Source organism: Trichophyton benhamiae (assembly GCF_000151125.1).
Source record: "Trichophyton benhamiae CBS 112371 chromosome Unknown contix01456_5.r1.exp, whole genome shotgun sequence".
NCBI lineage: Eukaryota > Fungi > Ascomycota > Eurotiomycetes > Onygenales > Arthrodermataceae > Trichophyton > Trichophyton benhamiae.
Window position 1 is genome coordinate 889270 of NW_003315080.1, and position 25482 is coordinate 914751.

Here is a 25482-nt window from a genome sequence, read left to right on the forward strand (position 1 = left end):
ATGGAAGAGGCGATCATAAAGGTATAGTCTCTGAAACAAGTGAACACCGAGAAATTTCTGAACATAAATCGTGAACGGCACGTCAGACGTATTTTGAAAACAAACTCACAGCCAGTCATCGTATAGTTTCAGTAGGTAAACTCAAGTGAAAGCTGATCAATCAATAGCAATTGGGTTGAAGGGGTCTATACATCATCGGAGAACAAACGAAGGAGAGGAAATGACTGAACCGAACTGTTTCTTTATCATTTTGTCTTTTGTCTTTTCTTTTCTGTTGTTGTTGAAGAGTATCCATTGCGCTGAGCATTTTCTGTTTCAGGTAGACGCTGTCTGTGATATACCATCGAAGCCGTGAAAACGTTTGTGAATCTTCAGAGGCCTTCATGATATCCATTGGATTCACTCACTGGTGATGTGAATTGTGTATAGGGTCACCACTAAAAATTTCGCCCCTGATGTGTGCCAGACGAAATTGAGGTATTGAGGCCAATGCGGTTAATATTTGAAAGTGAAACGACCAACTGGTATCATCTTGCAAGACATGCTATGGAAGATGCGAATTCCAATGCCTATCCCGAACAGGAATTCCGAGCTCTCAATTTCATATTCTGCCCTTGAGCTTCTAGTGCATTCGACATCAGTTTAATAACTAGGGATGGATATTGTGTTAGCAGGCTCCTGTAATTATAAGCAAGGTTATAAAAGTCCGCTTACCTGGCCAGACACCGGCCTTGTTTAGCAAAAAGGCAGCCGAGAGAACAATTTTCGTTCCATAACCGCCATCAACCAGACTAGGCAGATGATTCCATGATTCTGATCCTATTGTGCCAAGATGAGACATCATATTCTTCATTTTATTCTCGACATTGTTCAAGATATCCTGGATCTTCCGCATTAGATTGCGATCCTCCTCCTCTAGTAACACTGTCGCTGGAACTTCATTGAAATCAACATGGTCTTGGCCTAGAATTCCAAGGAATGGTCCAATACGCTCTTGAACTGCGGTAGCCCATTCCGCTAATACTTGTGCTGAATCGAATAAACATATGGCGTTTTGGATTGGTAGATCACGGGAAGTGAACTCAGCAAAGGTATTTCCCCATTCATTCGACATCGAAATAGAATCGGCGGCATAGAAGGCAGCTTTGCGAAGAAGGCGCTCACTTCTGGATGCTTGCATGTTGTTTTGTCCGCCAGTGGCAAGTAAGGAGAGATCATCATTTGAAGAGCCTGATATTGTGAGGTCTGCAACTCCGTAATCTGCAAGGGATTCTAACATTTGAGCTGAGATCGCGTCATCATTGGTTGAGAGTGAGAATTCTGACTCGGGGTTACTGTTAGAAAGCGATACGGATTGGACCGCTTTGGTAAGTTCATCCGCCATATTGCTCCAATCTCGTTGCCAAAAGGCTTCCTTCGACCGGCCAAGGTTTACGTATAATCGAACATAAGCCAGATCCAATAGTGGTATGCTGTCCGCAGATAACGGGCCGGCGCCAAATGGGTTTGGTCGTTCTAGACTGTGCGTAGGGTTACTACTCCAGGCTCGTTGCCAGGCTCTGATTGCGGGTTCGATGTGTACATGCATTGCTTCGGTCTCTTGATTTGACCATTGTTTACCCAAATGTAGCTGTCGTGTTTCCCAAACATAGTTATGCAAAGCATGGATTAATATCAGGCATCCGAAGGTACTTGGCCGCAATTCACCAGAGAGAGATCCGTCTGCTTGGATGGTTGACCCGTATTGGTTTTGGGATGGAGTCTGGCCCGCAGCAAGAAGAGACTTAAGGGCCGTGGAGAATTCAATAAATGTGTTCTCAGCACCTCCCATGGCCTTCCAAGCCTCGGGAGATCCGGCTGCCCAAAGTTGTTCTTCACAAGGCAAAGTAAGATGGATTTCGGAATTCGTAAGAGCAGGAGAGTGGTTGTATGTAGAAACCAACAAGCTGGAAAGAGTAAATATGGCATAAAGCGTTCTCTTTCTTTCCTCAACGACTTTCCACTTTAGCCATTCTTTCCTTTCATTGGAGATCTCTGTGTGTTGTCTCATCCATGTCTCCATATTGGGGTCTAACAAATCGCTAGAGGAAGAATTGTACCCAAGTTGGTCAGCAGGCAGAGACTCGGGCGGATGGTACTGGGTTAATTCAGCAGCTCGGGCTAGGCTAATAAGGGCCGCGCAATGAGTGCTAGCAATATCAACTGCTGTTTTGTCATCGCAGTTATGACCGTAAATAACATTAAGTAACATCGCTTGCACAAGCCAAAGTGGAGTATTATGAAGCGAATTATCACGGTTGTAGTTGGAGCGGTTGATAGCAGCGGACATATCAGCTCTCCGTCTTTCCTCAAGATAGAGCTGAATCATCTTCTTGGCGGACTCGAAAAGCTCCTTTGATGTGGCTGAATCATACTCATAGAGGGCACCAATCGCGGCCATGGAGAGGATAAGACATCCACCCCCGAGTGCAATATTGCCAGCAGTGCCCGAAGATATAGGTTTCCCTGAATATTCAAGAGCAGTGAAATCCAAGGTTGGAATGTGGAGGAACGGTAAATGTGGATGAAAATATGTAACATAAGCAGAGACATATCGCTGAAGATCGTATGTACTAGGTAGATTGCAGGCATGTTGGGAGTTTCCTAACATGTTCCCGGGGCTTGAAGGGCTCATAGGCGAGGCACTAAGGGAGTGTTGCGAGAATCGGCGGTTATTGAAACCCGAAGGCTGCTGTAAAGTCCCCATCAAAGCCTGTCGCGTTGAATCAGTGATAGAACTCAAGTAGGCTGGTTGAGAAGTTTGTTTATAGCCAGATCCAAAGGACTGAAGGCCATTTGTTCCACCCACGGATGAAATATGGAACGTACTGGTAGGGGCTCCCGAAAGCACGGGTCCATTCATTGACGCCAGAGAAGTAGATGTCGAGAAAGAATTATTAGAAGCATGTCCATGTGAGAGAAGAGACTTAGGGGACACAGTATCGGGAGGTGCAGCAAACTCAGGAAATGTAAGACTGGCGAAGTCCAAAGCGTATTGTTGTGATTGGCTTTGAGCTTGGGATTGTAGTGTGGCGGGCCAGGTTGTGCTACCAGCGGATGTTGTGGCAGCTTGGTTGGCGGCATCGAGGATTGCTTCACTGAGCCCACTTTGACTTCCTGTACTCATGGCAGATGGCGATGAGCCATCAATTGCGGAGTCGTTGGGTGCGAATGCCACGGCGTTATCGAGACCATTCAGCCATTCGAATTTAAGGTCATCTTCAAGTGTACTCTGTGTAGCCGTCATATTTGAAAAATTATGTGAGAAGGGGGATGCAGGGGAATCGGCAAAGCCATGCGGTGAGCCTGCAAAATGCAGCTGTGCAGGGTTAATTGTACTTCCCTGGCCCATCATTGCGTCACCCATACCAAAGGGGACATCGAAGCTCCCGTAAACTGGTGCAGTGCGAAGAGCATCGGGATATTCATTAGTGAGAGCTGCGGTATCCAGTTTTGATAGCCCATTCAAAGAGCTACTACTGGAGCGATAGTCAAAATTCGGAAGATTTGGGAGGCCTGCAAGACTGGGATGATGGGTATGGCCTGGTTGGGCAGGTCTGGAGGCAGCATTTGTAGACGCAAACATTCCCACAGCTGCTCCTTCGACGTGACTGATAGTGTTGGCCCTAGGCCTCATGGTATTGGAGCCCCCAACTATTGAGTTTTTCCGCACTCGCGTTGAGCTGCTCATACTTTCCCTTCTAACATTTCTTGGGCGCGATGCTGGCGTGGTAGCCATATGAAGTTTTTGCTGATGCCTCAACAGTAGATCTCTTCGAGCAAAGCATCTCGTGCAATCCGGACATTCAAAGGGCTTCTCCTTTGTGTGAGATCGTTCATGACGCTTCAAATGCTCCAGACGCGCAAATGACCTCGTACAGGTCACACATACATGCGGACGAGGTTTATCTGTTTTCGGAGGAGGCACATCTGGGTTGGGCGCTTTCTGTTGATTCTTATGAACAGAGATCTGATCGGCTGGACGGGATACTGCAATCATGATAAGCACCGTTCGGGCAAAAGCAACAAACGATGGGATGCCGCAATGTAACCCTTACCAGGACCATTCTGCATAACTTCATTAATCGCCGTCAGGTCCTGACTTGGCTCGTTATTGAGAGTAATATGATCGGCCATCATGGTAAATTTGGATATCGTGAGAAATTCAATCTTGATCTTAATCGTTCTCGTCAATAATATTGGAATGCGCGAAGGCAAAGAGGTGGCTTAGGTTAGGAATGCTGGGTTAATATAGGGGAGTTGGATGAAATACCGAGTTGACGGTAGATACGGGACAGTTGACATGTAGGAAAGGCTATTGACGTGTAGTTAACCGGAACAGGGACTTTGACGGGTCACACAAGGATGTCTGTAACATCACATAAGATGAAAGTGAAGAAGTCAGCCATATTAACCTCGGGCATTGGCGCAAATGTAAGTGATAGCAACAGAAACATGAAGAATAGAATGGGCGCCGCAAAGATATCCGAAAACACAGATCCACCAAGACAAAGGTGAGTAAGATTGCACATACGTGGAATTGGGGCCGTTGTGGTTAGAGACAAGACGCAACTCACACAAGTAAAGATAGCAGCCAGTAAAATGCCGAAGAGCCTGAAGGTCTCAAACAACGACTAGGTATAGCCACACCAGGCCGGAAACTGTTCCCCTAGACCCCCGCCTAGTATCTCAAGGAAAGGGGAGAGCACGTCGTCCGATTAATCCAGCGGAAGCTAATCAAGGACTGTTGTTATGCGTCATATGGTGGGCGATGTAGTTGCTCAGCTTCGATGTACAAGACCAGGGAGGCTGATACCGGAGGCTAGGGGGGAATTGATATCGAAGTACTATGTCTTGTAAAAACAGCGGTAAGGATGGCTAGCAGAGTCGCTGCGGCGGATACAAGCTATGAATGGATCGCATGCGTTGAAAGGACGTTCATTCGCTGGCGGGGAGATTGTGCGGTGTGCGAGAGATGGTCGTATGTGCTAAAGGTTTGTTTGACCTATGTCTGGTGGACGAGAGGAAGGGTCGAAAATGAACCCTTGCGAGAAGACTTGGGCGGCAAGAGCAGTAAGCAGGAGGACTGCCAACGTCTGGTATGAATCGTTTCAATTGCCCGCGAGAGGTGAGATAGATACTGCACACAGCGTGTTGTGTTTCAGCGACGCCAACGCAGGAGATGAAATGTATGAGATGTCAGCGTAAAGCAGAAGAAAGGGAGAGGGGGGAAAGCGAGTAGCAGTGAGTGTAATTGCGATATGGCCTTCGGCTGAGGTCGAAAGCAGACCGTCCAACAATGCTAGATCAGCGTCCAGTTGTCGTCCTGTTGTTCGCGCTATTTCTTCTCTTTTGCTTCCGTGTCTGCTGCTGCTCTTTGCTGACACTCAGATGATGCTGCTGCTACAACTCTGCCACTCTGCTCTGCTGCAGACCTTGTCCTTCGTTCTGGCTGTGCTGGTATTCGGCCTTGAGGCTTAAGTATATTATTATTGGTGGCGGCGCTCGCATCGTCTTACATGGAACGACGGTATACTTTCTCCAGCGGTTCCCCTGTATCATGTTAGCGTCGTTCCACACCGAGACTGGGGTTGCTCGTACTAGTATTTCCTTAGCCTGGTCCGTTAGATTACGCGCCCAAACCAAGCTGCTGTTGTCAATCCATGAGATCCATGACACCCGGGCATCCCACTGTGACCGTTAACTGCTATTATGGAGGATATATCAAGTCACCATGACCGAGTGTGTTGCTCAGCGATTTCGAACGATGTCGTCAAGGCGATGTCGTCCAAGTTACTCAATGCGGAACAGCGTGTATTGACTGTGTACTTTTACACACGGTCACATTACATCAATACATGAGTTGGGTTTACTTTACTTATATAAGCAAATTGTTCCTGGAAGCTTCCCCTGCCGGGGTACCAGGAGGCGGATGGAGAGAATCTACAGTCTATAAAGAGAGAGAGAGAGAGAGAGAGAAGCAGACGATGGAGGGCAAGGTAGTCGTACGGCTACATGCCTACGGGTTACTGTTGTCGAGACTCTACTCTACCATACTACAGATATTTATATGTAGCACATCGAGCTGTCGCAGTACTCTGTACACACAATACAGATCAGGGTACGGAGTGCTGCAGGTGTAACGGGCGGTAATAATGACTCCGCTCTCGACGACAAGGTCACAGCCACAATGCATGCCATGGGAGCGAGAGGTTGCCATAGAATTCTGTCGAGAGAAGAAAATATGTGCAGGCGGCAGACGGAGGGATATTCAGCAGGAGTAGTGATGCAAGACGGGCTCTGTTGATCCATCCGCTAAAGCCGAGGGGGATCGAGCGTCCTGGCTTGCATATTCCTAACTCATGTCGAAGTTGCAGCATGCAAGTTCAGCCTTCGGGGCTCCGAGGCGATCCTGCGAGGAACCAAAGAGAAGTCTGGTGGCCCGCTGCAAGCCCGTGTAGAGAGATATTTCATTGTTGGACATAGTGGTGTAGATCGCCGCTTGCTCCGATGATAAGAAAGAGAGATACAACCAGCTTAACCATTCCAGACCGCGCTGCGTTGCGTCCATGGACCTAGACTTCGGTCTCTTCGCTGGAGTTGCTAGCCACAAGGCATCAGGGTTTCCATCTGGGCGGAAGCGGCATGGAAGTCGTGTTCCGTTCCACAGACAGTTCATGTTCATGCAGTCTTGATGTCGGATCTCTTGATGGAAGAGAAGATCACGTCCTGGTCTTCAGCCGTTTCCAATTGCCCACCTTCTTGTCCGAGTATCAAAGAAATCGGATCAACCCAACCCCATTTATCCGGTACATCCTGGGAAGTTACATCCGCTGTCTCGACATTTTGCTTGTATAGTTAATGATTTTCTTCTCTTGTCCACCACCTTAAGATACATGCACAACGAGTTGGACAACAGAGAACAATCAGCGGCTACCATGTGCAGGAAATACAAACAAATACACGGAGAGGGAATATTTTAAAACGGAGAACGGGCAGGTAATGTCTGAGTTCTGAAATTTGGGCTAGTTATTTATATGAAGTACTTACTTCGTGTTCGCAGGCCCACAGAACTGGAATAGACGAGCACAGAAAACCTCGGCACACGCAACCATCCAGTCGTTTCCCCTGAACTCCGGATTTTGATGGCAGTGCGGCCAACACGAGCCTTTCCCGAAGTCTTAAGATGGCCCCTGACGGCTTCTTCCCCACAAATTCAACATGAGCTGCCATCGCGTGGAGTCTGGGGGCGCAGTGGATCCTTCAAACTGTCTGCAGACAACCAAATGCACTTGGGTATCAATCTCTGTCTTCCATCACGATGAGATGATACAGCATCCAGAAGCTGAGGAGCCGTGAAACTCTCTTGGCCAGACGGGTTCTTAATCTCAGGATCAGGAAAGAGGAATTGGAGACGGCTGATGTAGCAAGAAAGTGAAGGTGACCAAGGACTCGACGTCCAGCCTTTTCCCTATGGATACAATTCTGGGGACCTCCTTTGGTTCGGGCTTGACTAGCTCGATATGCTGCCAAGTTATACTGATCACGGTATAGTGAGTACTGCGATCGGATTTCCGAGTAATCATCATTCAGCGGAACAACCTATCACCATGTTTGGAGCCAGTGCAGAGCTATAGCTATAGTGCACCCAAGCGGCCTATGCTCCTGCGGAGTAGCTATCAGTACGCCTCATTAAACTGCCGTGGCCACAATTCCCAACAGCTGTACTTCAACATGCGTCGTCAAAGCCATATCTCTCCTCCACGGACAAGAAGCTCTCACAGTGCAACCTCGGCTTTCGACTAGCCAAGGCCTGGGCATTCAAACCATCTGCTCCAACAGTGGCATCACCAAGCTCTCGAGCATTGACACCGCTGATCTTTGATATTGGATAGTTGACGATTCAACAAAAAATAAAAAAAAAATAAAAATAAAAATAAAAAAAATAAATAAATAAAAAGGAACAATGTTGAATCTGAACCTCGACGTTTCCCGGTATTTCACCGTATTACCGATCGTGCAGTGTCATGATACATTGCCGTGACGTTACAGCAAACTTCAACCCTAGCCCATTATGGACTAGCGGCGGCATTGGTAAGCGGGAAGCTAGTCTGCTTTAGGAATGAGACTGGTCATGTGTTGGCATCCCAAAGCGGACTAGCGGCGTGTATGGAGCTAAGCAAGGACGGAATTACGTCATCTGCGACCTCGGCCAAAGCGTCTTCGACAGTCGAACTTTTTGTTTCTCTCTTCCTGCTGAGTATCACTCTTGCTTTCTTTTTCGATATTCTTCAGAGCTGTACTCTTTCTATTCGGTACAAGTCAGCGCATGCAGTCCTCTCATACAGGAGGCGTCCAAACGGAGATCATCAGGGACAGTCCGCGGTTCACCATTGTAAACCAGGCAGACTTTATAGTTCACGCAGGAAGCATGGTCCTGCCTATCAAGATGCAGGGAAAATCGTCTGCCCAGGCCAGCAGGGTTAGGAAGGTTCATGGTAAGCCGTTTGAACCCAGCTTCTCGATAACTCTCTGCCAACAAGAAGGGCCTATCTTGGGCGGTTGTTGTCCCTGGTCATCCAGACGCATAAAGGAGGCCTTAATATTACTACGGAAGAAGCAGCCCAGCTTGTTGGGATAACTAGATATGCAGCCAGAGAGGCCACCAATACGAGAGGTCGGCGCCACCTCATCATCTCAGTGGCTCGTTGAGCGTACAGACGAAAGACAAAATATATGGAATGCATGTCAGAAACTCGGCCGTCAGGGAAAAGTAACATGAAAATACGTGTGAATATCACCCGCATTGGATCCCGTTCTATTTCCAGTCCTCTGGATTACAGGCTTATCTTTTGGCATTGTGTCACCTCGAGGCCTTTAGATAAATGTACAGAGCACTCAAGGTCCTCGTATCAGCACGCGGTGACTATGTACTCTGTAGAACAGCAAGTAACGTTCGACCTGGAGAGTACCGTGAAGTCTGAATCGGTCGTCCTCCGCAACGAACCCCCAACTTTCAATCCTTGAACAAACAAAAACTCATCTTCCCAAATTTCATCAACGAATTGGAATTGATTGTCGATGTCCTCCTGCATGTCGTGCATGACAGCTGGACAGGGATAGGCAGAGACTGACATTTTTGATGCATATGTTCTGCCAATCATGCACAGAGTGTCTTTCCACCCTTCAAAAGTTTACCCAACCGAAGCTGCGCACATGATCTGATGATTATGACTGATATCACCAATATCGTTAGGCTTGGGGAAGATTGTCAGCCCTATATAGACAAATTTTAAGTAGAAGATAGAAAGTACAGGCTTCGCGAAGTATTGAATCAAGAATTTTAGGCCTTTGCTAGCAGGCTTACCTTCGTGCATGTGGCTTAAATATCAGACTCCGCCCTCAAGGCCAAATGTTATTAGTTATATTACGCTAGTTAAGGGGCCTGGATACAATAACCCTCGCATTTGACTACGTTGTTCTACAACCTTAGTCTTGATTTTGTGCATAAATAAAATGCTACACAGACTTGAAGGATACACGTCTATTTTTGAGAGAGCGTAGGCAAGAAGAGGCCCCAAAGATACTTGCAAATCTCCTATGGAAAACTGTAGCTTCAGATTTACCCTTGGCACTCTACGTTGCTCGAAACTCGCATACTGATGATCAGATCCACCCCTGCTTAATATCTCTTGACTTTTACTTACGCCCTTCTAGCTTTCTCCGCCTAGGTTGGAAATATGGAGCAACCCCCAGAAGCCGATAATGCATTAATACTAAGACTATTGATCTAGAGGAAATTATAATTTGATTAGCCAGAACAGAAGTTTTACAAACGCTTCTGTAGGCCCGGTCATGTAATACACCTTTAGATTCTCGCCAGCGTATTTTCTGGAGACTTAGAACAGAGGCCAGAAATCGGAATAGCATTATTTATCTAATTACTGGGGTTTACAAATGGAAATGAACTAGCTATTAGGCCCGTCAAGATAGTCAGCTAGCCGATCCAGCATGGCGACCCTTTGATTAAGCAGGTAACTAAACGCTCTCAGTTGAGGAATAAGTTAAACATGGTAATTACATTCTTCTCGAGGTCCAAATACTGTATAGGTATCTTGCACTCCAAAAACTAAGTCATTCTTCCGCTGGTGCTATTGTTTCCACAGCTACATTGTCGGTTGGCTCCAGTTCGTTACTTCTTTCCCTGCTCCATATGCTTTTCGCTCTCCCTTTGCCCAGGCTCATTTCTGCAGAGCCTCCCATCTGACAGTACAAAAGCGAGTTCTTGAAGGTATCCCCTACTTTGTCCTGTCCGCCATTGTCCTTTGCTCTTTGCTTTCCACCATCTAAGCTTAGAGCTTGTAGGAAGGGAATGGCCAGGTTTACCCCCGGATAACCACCATATCATTGGCGGGAGCTCTTCATCATCCTCCAATCGACGCATATTGCCCTTCTTTCCCATCCAGCTGCCGCATCCTCCTCGAAGGTGCAGCATCTCCTCCACCCCTTCGGTTTTGTCTTGGGCGAGTATCTCAGGAATCTCGGCTAAACTGACGCTTTTATCAACAGTCTCCCACCCGGTACGAACAACAGGAGGAATTGGCCTCATAGACAGTGCTGCCCGAGCCCGTACTTTTCTCACCAGAAATGGTTTTTGTGCTCGACAGTTTGCCTTCGAGAGAATATCCGCAAGTGTGAACGACGACCTCGACACCTCCACTTGATGCTGTGTCACCTGTATTCTATTCCGAAGAACTGCAGGTGCTGAAACATAGCGACGAAATGGCAGTCGAGCTTGACATGGCGGGTGGCTTGGTAGCTCTTCTGGCGGGATATTGGTGATACCATGATTTTGAGTAGAAGCTGCGTCTGAGATTTGATGCGAAGTCGGCGGTGTTTCCATGCTGATTCTCCCCATTGCCTCAACGCATATATCAACTGATAGATTTGATGATGGGTTTTCATTGTTCGTTTGGATAGAATTTTCGGAGACGCTGTTCTTTTGATCTTTGGCGCCTAGCTCCTTGACTTGCTCTTTTGAAGCAATCTGGTTTGGATCACGCATGGTTTGAGGGATTCGGCGGTAGATTGGTAGGATGCTGTTTGGTGGTTATGATATCCCTGAGCAACTTATTTTTGTTTTCCTCAAGGGCTCCTGGAAGGGGTCGAATAGCCAGTACCTGAAGGATTAGAGAGTCCTACCCGTTTATCGCCGATGAAGAAGAACGTAAGTAGATAGCAGATAGCGTAAGGCGAGTTGATCTTGATAAAGCATAGTCCATAGTGGCCTCAAGTGACAAAATATAACAAGGAATTAACGCTATGTGTGATAGTCTCTCGGTATAACGTCACTGCATCCCATCTAGTTATGTTTTGATTGTTTGGCTGTCACTGCCATTTGCTAGAAGTTTATTGTGTATATATCCATGGTAGCGACTGATAGACTTGTCAGTCAAACAGTAAAGGCTCACTCACCATCAACCTTATTTTGAGTTTATATGGAAGGAACTTGGCCTTTTATCACTATGACTCTCAACAAAAAGTAGATAGACAGTGAAATATTATTGCTGGAAAAGGTTTCGAGGGTATCAACTATAAAGACTGTAAGTAAATCCTCTAGGTGGGAAAAATAACTTCTGGGCATATAATCATATTGGACATGCCCTTTTATTTAATACAGTTCTTCTAGCTTTTTTTTATTCTCCTTCATGAATCATTAGCCTGGACTAGTTAATACAAAGACTAGAACAGTGCTCTCTTTTTTTGCTCGCTATGGATAGTACACCATGGATCTTAAACGCTGATAGTTTTAAAGACACTGTATAGAAAGTTAGTTGATTAGTGCAAACGAAGCTATGGAAGGAAATAAACAACTTACCCAAAACCATTACCTCCAGTAGCCATAATTGTACCCGGCATCTGCTCCTGCCAATGTAACTCCTTCACCATCTCCATATAATGTACGAACAGTAGTTGAGATGGAACATCAGCTAAACCGGCTTCTTCTCGAGACTCCTCATCATCCAGCTCTACTGCAAGATCCCAGAGTGTAAGGGTGTTGTCCGCGGAGCTCACAGCAACAACGCTGTCGTCCGTTGGATGCCATTCAATACTGGTAATTGGCTCTGTATGGAAATCGAATGAAGCAACCGCCTCTGCCTTAATCTGAGAAGAACCGGTATTCGAAGGTTCAGGTTTCCACTGCCTCAAATCCCAAACACCCCACTGGCCATCATCGGCACCCGTAGCGAGGAGGTGGAAAGTCTGCTTAGACCAACTCATCACATTAATGTCTGTATTTGAGATCTTCACGTCAACTGCTGGCTTTCGAGATTTAGACCGGACATCCCACACTTTCACTGTTCCATCGCTGCTGGCAGATGCAAACACATTCTTCTCGTTGGGTGACCATTGAATTTCTTCGACGGATGACGAATGTCCGACAAATGGCCGGGAATCGGTAACCCACCCACCACCCTCAGACCGAGTTGTGACGTATATTAGGCCATCATTGTCACCTGTAAGCAGCTTCCCTAGGGGGTAAAGAGGAGACCAGTCGAGTGCATATCCTTCTGATTTATGCATTCGTAGCGTGGACAGTGGTTTGGCCGCCGATGGAGGAATTATCAAGCCTGGATTGTCAAAACTGGCTAGATGCTGCGACACATCATGGATAACAATCTGTGTATTCTCTAACATGCATGCTGCAAGGGTCTGAGGAGGCTTTGTGGGGTCTCCGGAGGCATGTGGTGTCTGATGTGACCGAATCCGGTTAGTTGTGGAATTGAGAGGGATCGACTTTGACTCGAGTATAGGATCTGAAGAGGAATCATCGTCCGAGTCTGATTCGTCGTCCGAATCCTCGTTACGTTCGCGTTCCATTCTGCTTAGCCCGCTTAATTTAAGTACCATAAGCTCGTTTTCCTTCGCCCTTCTAGAGTCTGCTTGTGTACCAGCAACTGCATACACGGTTGCAGGGTATAATTTTCGATTATCACCCAAGCTATCTCTAACAATGTCGAATGATAGACACGGCCAGGGTGTGCTGAGAGTATGAAGCATATCGTAAGTTGAGGGGTCGGGTGATAGAGTCTCCCCAGGAGCCAGCTTCGTTCTGCCTGGGATGAATGTCTGTTTGTCCACTTCCATTGCATCTGTAGATGAAGAAACGATCCGTTAGTCATTACACCATTCTAGACGCAACAGAGGAGAGACAGAGGCCCGAGGAGGGGGAAGGGGAATCAAAGAAACAGATTGGTATGCACACCGCAGAACCCAGGCTTCTAGGGCAACCACATACCCCTTTGCTCTTCAGCTTCACGCTCTGCATCTGGTCGGCCATCAACTCCAGCTTCTAGGACCTCATCTTCGCTCTCGAACTCGTCTTCAAATTCATCTTCAAACTCTCCCATCTCGTCCGGCGGGGCATCTTCCATCGGCCGGTCGCCAGCTTTCAGGGCCCCTTGAGGCTCATCCGCCTCTACTGAACGCTTCGGCATGGTGGATTGTGTCTATCGTTTGCTCAATTCAAGGGAAGCAACACGATTCCAGGGTGCAATGCTGCAGTCGAGGGGTGGAAGAAAATCACTGCTTCGTCTTGTGTTATCGATAAAAAAAAAAATCTTTATTATTTTTTTTTTTTCTTTTCGAATTCCCACATGTTTGGGTGCAAATGCGGGCCCGCGCTAGTCTTCTTTTGGGCCAATCCCAGCTTGCGTCTGTTGGTTCTCGCTTTTGGATGAACTTCGCCTTTTTGATAGACGGGAAACGTTCACGAAGAACCGCAGTTAGACAGCTAAACGGCGAGTTGCAGCAGTATTTCTCTTTTTTCTTTATTCGGGAGCCAGGTTACCTCGTTTCGACCTGAGACCCGGCCTTCAGTCGCTTGATAGCCCCTTGACCGACACTACCGCGGCTGCCTCGAGTCTACGCGCCTAAACCTTGAGCTCTCCCTTAAGCTCCCCTGGCTAAGGAGAACTAAGAAGAAGACGCCCGGTAGGCTTTCTATACGCCGGAGTGGCATTCCTTTCGCACCCAGGGGCTTCCCCTCGTACTTCCTGCATGCGCAGTCCTTTCATTCAACGCCGAAACCAAGTAGAAACGGACGTACTTGTCGAGAACGGACGAGCCTTTCATCACGCGAGAGACCTTGGGTCTATTTATGCCCGTCCTCCCAGCCTGACAATTCTTGTGATACCATCTCTTGATACACTGTGAGGGCTGCTTTTGAGCCCAGGCGTGGAGATGGATACGTTGACGAAAGAGGTTGACAAGCTCCAGGTGGAAGACGATCCCACTGTGACACAACCCACGGAGACAACAACAACATCAACAACAGCAGCAGCAGTAGCAGCAGCAGATACTGACCAACCGCCTCCCCCGGCTGAATCTGAACCTGTAGCAGCGCCAACACCTATATCTGCACAGGATCCTGCGTCTACTGTAGAACACGCGCCAGAGCCTGAGCCCGCACCAGTCCCTGAGAACTTGGTTCCACAAACACCGGAGCAAGAAATTCCCGCCCGTATTGATGAGACGCCCTCGAATTATTCACAGACGTACAATAACGGCTATAGCAACGGACAGCAAAGTCACCACTCGTCGTTCTCCCCCGAATACGTTCAGTCAACTGCACCAGCGCTTCATACACATGAGAGCGATCTCTCACCTGCGTCAAGGCATAACTCCCCCACCATGTCTTATCAACAATACCAACTTCCCTCACAGCCTGCCTCTCGTCCAGGATCGGGGGTGTCGAACTCCGGAGATAGATATGGATACTCTCAGCAATACCACGACCAAAACCCAAGGCAGCAACAGCAACAACAGCAGCAGCAGCATCAACAGCAAACACAACAGCAGCAGCAACAATCGGCAGCACCAAGCAAGAATAGTGTTGTGATTAAAGTTGGAATGGTTGGTGACGCTCAGATTGGCAAGACGAGCTTGATGGTCAAGTATGTCGAGGGTAGCTGGGACGAGGACTATATCCAGACTTTAGGTTGGCATCCCCGCAGGAGACAAATCTCGTGAAGCACTGATCACTAACACTACGGAACCAGGGGTCAATTTTATGGAAAAGACTATTTCAATCCGGAACACAGAAATCACCTTTTCAATCTGGGATCTAGGTGGACAGCGAGAATTTGTCAACATGTTACCCCTTGTCTGCAACGACGCAGTGGCTATTTTGTTCATGTTCGACCTCACCCGGAAAAGTACACTTAATTCTATCAAAGAGTGGTATCGACAAGGGAGAGGATTCAACAAGACTGCCATACCTTTCCTCGTTGGAACTAAATATGATCATTTTGTCAATTTCCCCCGCGAAGACCAGGAGGAAATATCAATACAAGTAAGACCCTTTAACCTTTTTGAAATTTTTGGTTACAAAATGTAGAATGAAGGCTGATTAGTCCTGACAGGCCAAACGGTTTGCCAAGGCGATGAGGGCAAGTTTAATATTTAGTAGCACCAGCCACAGTATCAACGTACAAAAGGTGGGTTCTTGCGCTATTCAATTTATTATAAGGTCCTCTGCTAACTGTGCTCTGTAAGATATTTAAAATCGTCCTCAGCAAAGCATTTGACCTTAAATGCACAATCCCTGAGATTGAGAATATTGGTGAACCTTTGTTGCTGTACCAATCTGTCTAATCCGAGGACAAGGTGTTGATGAAAGTGATGACTATATATGTCTCCATGATGTAACGGACTAGCAACTACGATCGACGAAACGAGTCTTGCTACAATGGTCCCACGCTGAAGAGAAGATGGCCGTTTCGAATAGTCTCTGAGAGAGAGGGAGCGGGAGTTGGCGGAGCTGGTGGTTTCTCCGTCGTGTGTTGGGGGTGTCTGAACAGTTTTAATATCCAAGACCACTGTCTGGTGACGTCGTTCTTTTCTTGATGGTGTATTATCTCTTGGGCTATTAACTACTCCGGCCGTCAATCCCGGTTAGCTATAGCTGTTTTAGCTAGTCTTTTAACTGATATATCCATATATCTTCCTTTCTTCGCCCTCTTTTTCTGCTTCGCACACCGTCAAGGCCTTCCGTTTTGGGGAAGCAGAGCCGCGCCAGTAAATTGACCAATAGGCAGAAGCCTTCCCGCTCCCATATAAGCTTATTAAGACTTTAATCACTTATTATTGGCCAATCATAAAATCAAGATTCTATCTGGCCAATAGAAACTTCTAGTTCCAACAACAGCCCCCTGTTGCTTACTTAACTTAAGGTTAATATTTTTTAGCAAGAGCATGGAGCCTAAAAGTAACATAACATGTGAAACAAACCAACCCGACTCCAGTGCGCAATCAGCTAATAAAAGCAAAGACAAGGACGAGGACGGATCTCAGGGTAGCGAGATGCACGAAGCCGTCCAACACGAACAGCCAGAGGCAGAGCATCTGGGGCTGGGCGCAGCAAGTGGGCTTTACATGACGTGGGGCTAAGCAACTTATTATTACTTGACGCTGGCATCTTGTAATATACCCCCAAAACTGGTCCCGTCCAACTCGAACAGGGGATAACTCCGTCCACTCCATATATATATATATATATATATATATATAACGACCTTGCGATGACTCGTTTGACTCTGGCCTCACATCACCCACTGTTCGCACAACGAAAACCAGTAACTCCTCACCATCGAGGAGGGGTTTCGGGCAAATGATTCGAGGCAAGGAGGTTCTCCCTCCTCCCGTCGTCACCAGAACTGGGCAGAAAAGGCCTCCTCCACCTCCTCCGTCCAAGGGAAGCAGGGCAGTCGCAGCAGGCCCTCCCTTGCCACCAAGGAACAAGAGCCAAGCAGCGTCGTCTCCAGTTCCACCCGCGCTTCCTCCAAGAACACCATCAGACTACAGTCGGTCGTCCAGTGAATATACTCCCTCGAGCGCATCCGTATCTTCGACCTCGTCCAGCGCAGAAGCCAAACCTAATGTCTTCCGTGTTCGAGCCCCGGCGTGGGATCAAACCGAGCTGCCCTGTGTCACACCGTGGAAAGGGAAAACCAAAGACACCAAGGATGCTGGTAGCGAAAGGAAAGAAGAAGAGATCAGTCATCAGCCTGCTTCCGACGCCCAAGGGCTGAAAGGAAATGTAGCAGCGTTACGGAATCAATTGGCTGGCCATAAGATCATTGCTCCAGCTACGCCTCCTCCACCAAAGGCTGCGAAACCGAAACTTCCTCCTCGTATGAACTCGACACCTCTCCCACAGGTGCATCAGCCGCAGCATTTCCAAGACCGGCCGCTGCTGGAGAGAGTCGAGTCGGCATCCACTGCACAGAGAAAGCTACCTCCACCACCACCTCAGGGAGCCGACCTCCAAAAGATCAAGCAGGTTTCATTCTCAAGCCTGAACAAAACTGCCAATGAAACCGCCAAGGATAATACAGGTTGTTTTGATAACGTCAAAAGGATTTCGCGTGCCCCTCCTCCAATACCTCTTGCATCGCGGCCAAAGCTGCCTCCCATACCTACAAGCTCAAAACCCCAAATTTGTTCTACAGCTCGTAGCAGTACAACTAACTCTACCAACGCATCAACTATATGCTTTAAATGCCGTGACTTTTCTGCTGCCGATGCACACGCCGCTAGATTTCCTCGCCAATCTCTTCCGTCGCACGATTTGGCCTGGCTATCATCCCAACTCACATCTCCATTCCCATCACCGACGGATAAAGCACGTGTGATCTTTACATGGCTACATCACAACGTACGGTATGATGTAGAAAGCTTCTTCCAAGGAAAAAGAACGCCACAGTCCCCGGACCATGTGTTCACCCATGGGCTCGCCGTTTGCGCTGGATTTGCATCCTTATTCGAAATGCTGGCAAAATATGCTGGTTTAGAAGCCAAGGTGATCAGCGGCCATGGGACGGGCTATGGTTTTAAACCGCTTGCCCCCGGGGCACCAATACCCCCGTACGAAGGCAACCATGCATGGAATGTAGTGCGCATTGATAATGGACAGTGGAAACTAATTGATTGCTGCTGGGGAGCCGGACATGTTGAGGGTGCGAATATGCCTTATGTCCAAAAGTTCTCACCTAAACACTTTATCATGTGTAATGACGAGTTTGGACTCGACCATTACCCAGAGAATGGGTCTGACTTTTACCGTGAAGACGGGCGTACAAACATCACTTGGGAGGAATATATAGGTGGTGGCCTGAGGGCTCAGATGCACATACCTACTGACCCTCCTACCCTGTTCGATAATGCCGTTGAAGACCACGGCATCGGAAAATATACCCTTCAGCCTGAAATGAAGTCCATCTCCATCAGAGAAGTGTCCGGACGCTCTGTACATTTCCAGTTCGCCCTCATCTGCGAGCACTGGTCTATCGTTAAGCACGGTGGTAAGACAGCCGCATCCTTCTTCGTCCTAGCTCCGCATGGACTCGACGGTAGAGAAGACAAGTTTGTCCCATTCAACCACGTCCGCGGTACTAATGCTGGGGGAGGTGGCGATTACTGGTATCTGGACATTCCCGACGGCAGGACGTTGGGTTGTGCGGGCCAGAAGTTGATGATATTCGAGTTGACGAGCTTTGGGACCCGAACTGACCTGCGTGGATTGACGATGGCAGAGTATGAACAGGGAGTCGGCAGAGTTGGGATGGGCTTCAAAGCGCTTGCTGAATGGACTCTTGTCGAGTAGCTGTTGTCTTCCCCTCCGTTTACCTTTGCTTTTAAGTGTTTTATTTTTATACGTGATTCTACAAAGGGCATGCGTTTGATGGTTCTCAACGATATTACTAGGGCGGATAGAAGGATAAACAGCATTAATGGTAATCTTTGGCTTCAAGACGGTTTATTAGAACGATTCAACCCAGAAGCCAGAATTTTTTTACAGGTGTACTTCGTACGGAGCGTCTACTCCTTGTCAGCATAAATGAAGTCTTTTGGTGGAGACATCCCTTTCCTTGTCTGCTTTCTAGCAATTCCTTCACTCGAGCGGCCAGTGGAGGATCCAGAATCATAAGAGGCTGTCACCTGTATAGTATAACAGGGGCTGGTAGTTTTGGCAGCTTCTCACTGTGACATCAACCCACCATCATTTCATCCTTCGGCACTTTCTCCATCTCTCCATCTGCATCGAACTGCACATCCTTTCTATATGCGTACTAGACAGGCCGACAACCCCGGCCTATACTTAGGTTAGGAGCCCAAATTGTTAGTTATTTTATTTTAAGCGGTCGAGTATCCATACCTATACACCTCTTGCCCATGCATTCGGGTTTTTCCGACCCTCCTGGACTGCCACTTTGGAACCAAACGTCCAGCCGGTGACACTCCCCCAGGCGGCAAAAGAAAGAATCGAGAAAGTCAGAAGCTAAATGGGCCAGGAAGAACGAAAGGCCTTAAAAGATGGAGCTGTTACATCTCAGGGTTTCAGCGGCCATGACGGCAGAGGGCAGCAGAAGCTTTGCCACCGTGCAGGCGACTTTGCGGCTCCCGCGAATGGGAGCTTTTCTCTCGTCTCTAGTTTTCCGGGGATAAGGACAAGGGGGCGGCTGGCCGCAAGAGGCATGAGAGGGTTGCTGGTACTCTGCGAGTCGTAGGGGGCTTCGTTGCGGCAGAGGTACAGTCTACTCCTGCAGTAACGGAGTACGTACAGGCAAGCATTGACTAGTGGAGGGTTGCAAGAGCTGCCGATCCTGCGGCATGGCCAATTTATTACTTTCTTTGCTTCTTCCTGCTGAGGCATGCAAGTTGAGGTACAACGGCCCAAAGGGAAGTAAGTACTCTCTTGACATGAAATTTGTGGTATGGTCAGTTGGAATGGAGCCATGATGGCAGATAATTTGGTAGCAGCGAGATTGGATCCGAAGCAGACACCATATTCGCAGACGGCTCATACCCACCCCCTTTTCGCATTTGCTGCAGTGATACATGAGCACGCGACACAGGCTGTCAGTTCCTCGTCCTACCATGGTACAAAAGCCTTGCCCTCAGCGTGATCAGGAGAGCGTTTGCGGGGGAGGTCGCCGCCATGAGCCATGCTGCTTGTGGGGAGCCAGTAGGAGGCAGGCAGAAGAAACTCTGCCCGAGCCAGACTTGAGAGGCCTGCCAATCGTCATAGAACAAATAGTTATGGAGATGTATTTGCTTGCCATGCGGTTTAGCTGATGCCCGTTCCCATGGAAGCTTCTACTGTGCGCCCCCCCCGCAGCGGTTTCTTGCATAAATAGTCCCGGCCGTTCCTTTCGGTCTCCTACTCGCTTTCTTTTCTTCTTTTCTCTCCTTTCTCTTCCTCTTCTCGTTTCTGTGTAGAGTTGAGCGAGAGTCAACATACGATTAGCCTATGTTGCGTCACAAGGGGGTCTTTCCTTTTATCTTCCTATTAATAAAATCACCATTACTCGATCCTTGAGGAGGATAGCGCAGGCAGCGTTCTTTTGATACCATGTTCAACACTGGCAACATATATGTCATTGCTGCCGTCGCCGTCATTGGCGGTGGCCTCTTCGGCTTCGACATCTCGTCGATGTCAGCCATCCTAGGGACCGACCAGTATAAATGCTACTTTAACCAATACGGCCCGGGCCAGTGCGGTGGCCCCCGACCTGCTGTGCAGGGCGGTATCACTGCGTCCATGGCTGGCGGCTCATGGCTGGGAGCGTTGATATCTGGCTTCGTCTCTGATCACCTTGGTCGAAAGAAGGCCATTATGGTCGGTGCAATCGTCTGGTATGCCCTCTTTTTATTTGGCGTTTCCTTCATGAACATGCCAGCTAAGAAGACCTCACTAGGATCATTGGCTCTGTCATCACTTGTGCATCTCAGAATATTGCCATGTTGATAGTTGGCCGGGTCATCAACGGTCTGAGTGTCGGTATCTGCTCAGCTCAGGTTCCAGTCTATATCTCAGAAGTTGCACCCCCAACCAAACGTGGCCGTCTGGTCGGATGCCAGCAGTGGGCAATTACTTGGGGTATCCTCATCATGTTCTAGTAAGATATCACCAGCCGACCCCCTTTTATACACATGTTGGAAAAAAAAAAGAAAATTACTTACTTTGCAAATAGCATATCATACGGATGCAGCTTTATCAAAGGTCCAGCTGCTTTCCGCGTTCCATGGGGACTGCAGGCCATCCCCGCCGTTCTCTTATTCTTTGGCATGATTCCGCTCCCAGAGTCACCACGATGGCTAGCTCGTAAGGACCGGTGGGAGGAGTGCCACCGAGTTCTCACCCTGGTCCACGGCCACGGTGACCCAGACTCGCCTTTCGTCCAGCGTGAACTGCAGGAGATCAAGGATATCTGCGAGTTTGAACGAGCTAATGCCGATGTCTCCTATCTCGAGCTCTTCAAGCCTAACATGATCAACCGTACCCATATCGGTGTCTTTACCCAGATCTGGAGTCAATTGACCGGTATGAACGTCATGATGTACTACATCACGTAAGTTCAATCCATTCTTTTCATGTATATTGGGGGGTACACTTCACCAGCGATTGTGGGAATCTAACAAAGGGACGATAGATATGTCTTTGGAATGGCTGGCTTGACCGGAAACACCCTTCTTGTTTCCAGCAGTATCCAGTATGTGATCAACGTCGCCATGACAGTCCCAGCGCTTCTCTGGATCGACCGCTGGGGTCGACGTCTGCCTCTTCTTGTCGGAGCTTTCTTTATGATGACCTTCCTCTTCGTGAACGCCGGCCTGCTGGCTGCCCGTGGACGCCCTGCTCCACCAGGTGGTCTCAATGGCATCGAGGCCGAGTCCTGGGAGATCACCGGTGCCCCCAGCAAGGCGGTCATTGCATGCTCCTATCTCTTCGTTGCCTCCTTTGCGCCCACCTGGGGACCCGTTTCCTGGATTTATCCTCCTGAGCTCTTCCCTCTGCGTGTCCGTGGAAAAGCTGTTGCCCTTGCGACCTCGTCCAACTGGGCTTTCAACTTTGCACTCGGCTACTTCGTTCCTCCGGCCTTTGTCAACATCCAGTGGAAGACATATTTGCTCTTCGGAATCTTCTGCGCTGCTATGTTTATCCACGTCTTTGTAATGTTCCCTGACACTGCAGGCAAGACACTGGAGGAGGTCGAATATATGTTCACAGACCCCAATGGTGTTAAATACATCGGTATCCCAGCCTGGAAAACGAGGAGCAGCTTCCAGCATGCCGCCAGGCTGGAGAGGACTGGTGGAGAAGAAAAGCTGAATTCCCACCATGTGTAATCTGGCTGGCTATCGCCACATCACTATGGACATAGGAGCAATCGAGTGAGCAGTAATAACTACGGTGGAACTGGGAGCGGGAGCCGGAGTCTTTGTGGACAAATTGTATATACCCGTAATAACTGAGCTGGTGGAATTGGGTAACAAACAGTCTATAATCCCATTATTGTTGCTATCTTCACTCAAAATCTTCAGCTATCACTCTACATATCAACCTAATATCAGAAATTATATATGTCCAATATCAGATATCAAATCCTCGGTTGCTCCATAACCCTTGCCCATGTTCACATTACATAATCAACGCCTCAAGGCGAGAGTCGAAAATCCGCCAGCAGTGAAGTTGATAGGGGTTCATTTGAGAGCATCGAAGTGATTCTAAAGAGTAAAAAGTATACTCTGGTCATTCACATGGTGCTGTTCAATCGCTATTTCGTGTAAAAGGTCCCATTAATTGTTGGGAATCGCCGACCTCTTAAGCTGCACTATGGAGAATACCCCCTCTGCCCCTTTAATTAAAAAGTCGCCATCCAGGCCATGATGTAGTTGAGTATGCCGAGCGAACCTCTGGCGGCCCCAATGGTTCCTCTGCAGGTACGGAGTACTAGAACTAGTACTGCAGCCCATGTATACAGCAGAGCTAGCCAAGGGGGAAACCCTGCTGTGCCGAACTGGATTGATAGCTATTGAACTGCTGAGGGGCGAAAGGAGAAGAAAGCCCTACACCCAGGGGGTAAGCGAAATGAATAACCCGCTGGGTCACTTATGGCTGGTTAATTATGTCATAGCAGCCTCTCTTTCTTCCATTCTCGCCTCTGGCAATCCTTTCTCATGCCTCAATGCTGTAGGTAGTGACTGGATAAGAAAGTGATACAAGCACACGCGACAAGGCAAGGGGAAGAAGAAAAGGCCCCAGCCGAGGAACAAAAAAAAGGAGGATTAAAATAAAAATGGTTAAGTAAGAGTAAATTTTCCTTTGAACCCGCAAGAAAGGGCCCGAGATTTTATGGAAGAGGAAGAAGAAGCAGAGGAAGCATTTTATTTTCAAGATTAATTAAAAAAAAAAAAAAAAAGAAGAAGAAAGAAAAAAGAAAAAAGAAAAGAAAAGAATAAAATCATCGTGCTGGCGCCGAGATCGACGTCCTCCCTTTTATCGTCCTTCCGCGGGCTTCCTGAGCAGCGAGAGAAAAAAAAACCTCCTCCAGCCTTCTCCCGTTCCCTCGCAAAGAGACAGGCCCTCGCCAGACACTTGCACCATGAAGGACGACTCGAAGACGCCTCTCATGGCTGGCGGTCATGCAGAGCTCACCCAGCAGAAGGTAGCTAACGGCTCGGGTCCCGTTTGGTTTGTTGACTAAAGATACGTGAGATAATCTCGCTGACACTGCTTTTTTGCGATCCCTTGCAGATGCGACTCCAGAACGGCAACGGACTGTCTAGCAAGCCGCACTCGAAGCGAAAGAGAGCCAGGTCGTGGCTTCGACGGGTCAAAGACGTCTGCTTAAAACATACCTGGGTCCTGCCTCTCGCTCTCCTCGCCATTCTCCTCGCCGCATACGCCGTCAACCCGACAGAATCCAACCCGATACACTATGGCATATTCCTCTCCTATCCGTTGCCTCCGGAGACACCGGGCGGCCCAGTACTGTACGGCAAGGGGAAGCTCGATATCGCCTTTGTGGCATTCTACACCATTGCGCTCTCGTTTACTCGTGAGTTCTTGATGCAATGCGTTATTCGGCCGTGGGCTCTATATGCCGGGATCAAGGGCCGTTCGAAGATCACCCGGTTTATGGAACAGGTGTATACGGCCATGTACTTCAGTGTCTTCGGGCCGTATGGGTTGTATGTCATGAAGCAGACGAATATCTGGTACTTCAACACTACGGCCATGTTTGAGAATTTCCCGCATAAATCGCATACAGCGGACTTCAAGGCATATTACCTCCTCGAAGCCGCATATTGGGCTCAGCAAGGAATTGTGCTGTTGCTTAAACTAGAGAAGCCTAGGAGAGACTTCAAGGAGTTGGTTGGGCATCATATCATCACTCTCGCACTCATTGCGCTGAGCTACCGGTTCCACTTCACTTATATCGGTCTCGCCGTCTACATCACACATGACATCTCTGATTTTTTCCTTGCTGTGAGTTTCCTACTCCACCGATTCCCCCTTTTTTTATATGCTTTTTTTTTATTTTATTTTTATTTTTTTTTTTTTTTTGGCTTTGAATTTGCAACTAACGGCCTACAGACGTCGAAAACGCTCAATTACCTGGACTCGCCGATCATAACCCCATTCTTCGCCCTTTTCGTTGCCGTCTGGGTTTACATGAGGCACTACCTTAACCTCCACATTCTCTGGGCCGTCCTGACAGAGTTCCGAACCGTTGGGCCTTTCGAACTCAACTGGGAGACCGAACAGTACAAGTTCTGGGTTAGCCAGTACATCACATTTGGTCTCCTGGGTTCTCTTCAGGCTATCAATCTATTCTGGCTCTACCTTATCATCCGCATTGCCAAGACCTATGTCTTTGGCAACGCACTGCAGGACGAGCGAAGTGACAACGAAGAAGAAGACGACGAGATTGAAGAATCAAGTACGACCGGCGAAGCGAATGGAGTTCCCATTCCAACCCTCCTCGTCAACGGCCATGCTACGAAGGAGAACCTCGATCCAATTGAGAACGGATCATCTACAGGACTATTGACTAACGGAAATTCAAACGGTGCCGCCACGAAACGCAAATGAATGAAGATAATTATTTCTTTCTGTTTTTTTCTTCTCTTCTCCATTCTCCATTACCATCCTTTAAAACCATGAGAACTTACCGGATGACCTGAGCCTTCTTTTCCATTCTTATACCCTTGAATTGCATAGCCTCGGCAGGTCAAGGTTTTTACCCTTTCCCTCCATATACATACCTCTAATCATGTTTATCCATCCTCCTTTTTTCCTTTCCTTGTTATATTCTCTTTGTCAGTGGGCATTTGAAAAATCGAAGCTCGCGATATATATATATATATATGGGGGGGCATGGGCTCGAAGTCTCACCTACGAGATCGGCTATAGCATTGGCGTACGGTTAGATTTGATTTTCTTATACATATTACGTCGTCTTTCCCCCTTCCCCCTTTTCAGGTTGAATGCACCTCTAGGGATAGCAGACTGCAGACTGGCTATCATCCCTTGGTAGTTTCAATATGCTCTGCTTTTCCTTTGAATGCTCAATGCTGATTGAACATGTTCCT

General features: G+C 48.0%; 7 protein-coding genes across 7 annotated transcripts; 4 read left to right on the forward strand and 3 right to left on the reverse strand.

Moving 5' to 3' along the window:
• Positions 1-495: 495 nt before the first annotated feature.
• Positions 496-3676, reverse strand: ARB_03318 (uncharacterized protein; the record flags this gene model as incomplete). Its single annotated transcript, XM_003010571.1, has 2 exons — positions 496-608; positions 715-3676. 2 exons carry the CDS (start codon positions 3674-3676, stop codon positions 496-498), a joined length of 3075 nt encoding a protein of 1024 aa, XP_003010617.1.
• A 6555-nt stretch (positions 3677-10231) lies between these two features.
• Positions 10232-11104, reverse strand: ARB_03319 (uncharacterized protein; the record flags this gene model as incomplete). The annotated part of the gene is made up of 1 exon (XM_003010572.1): positions 10232-11104. One exon carries the CDS (start codon positions 11102-11104, stop codon positions 10232-10234), a length of 873 nt encoding a protein of 290 aa, XP_003010618.1.
• A 728-nt stretch (positions 11105-11832) lies between these two features.
• Positions 11833-13538, reverse strand: ARB_03320 (uncharacterized protein; the record flags this gene model as incomplete). Its single annotated transcript, XM_003010573.1, has 3 exons — positions 11833-11857; positions 11918-13193; positions 13340-13538. The coding sequence occupies 3 exons, from the start codon at positions 13536-13538 to the stop codon at positions 11833-11835; spliced, it is 1500 nt and encodes a 499-aa protein (XP_003010619.1).
• Positions 13539-14283: 745 nt separating this feature from the next.
• Positions 14284-15439, forward strand: ARB_03321 (uncharacterized protein; the record flags this gene model as incomplete). Its single annotated transcript, XM_003010574.1, has 2 exons — positions 14284-15040; positions 15144-15439. The coding sequence occupies 2 exons, from the start codon at positions 14284-14286 to the stop codon at positions 15437-15439; spliced, it is 1053 nt and encodes a 350-aa protein (XP_003010620.1).
• Positions 15440-16711: 1272 nt separating this feature from the next.
• ARB_03322 (uncharacterized protein) lies at positions 16712-18706 on the forward strand (the record flags this gene model as incomplete). The annotated part of the gene is made up of 1 exon (XM_003010575.1): positions 16712-18706. The coding sequence occupies one exon, from the start codon at positions 16712-16714 to the stop codon at positions 18704-18706; it is 1995 nt and encodes a 664-aa protein (XP_003010621.1).
• Positions 18707-20455: 1749 nt separating this feature from the next.
• ARB_03323 (MFS glucose transporter, putative) lies at positions 20456-22233 on the forward strand (the record flags this gene model as incomplete). Its single annotated transcript, XM_003010576.1, has 4 exons — positions 20456-20739; positions 20802-21002; positions 21078-21455; positions 21537-22233. 4 exons carry the CDS (start codon positions 20456-20458, stop codon positions 22231-22233), a joined length of 1560 nt encoding a protein of 519 aa, XP_003010622.1.
• Positions 22234-23489: 1256 nt separating this feature from the next.
• On the forward strand, positions 23490-24982 carry ARB_03324 (uncharacterized protein; the record flags this gene model as incomplete). The annotated part of the gene is made up of 2 exons (XM_003010577.1): positions 23490-23578; positions 23674-24982. The coding sequence occupies 2 exons, from the start codon at positions 23490-23492 to the stop codon at positions 24980-24982; spliced, it is 1398 nt and encodes a 465-aa protein (XP_003010623.1).
• Positions 24983-25482: the final 500 nt, after the last annotated feature.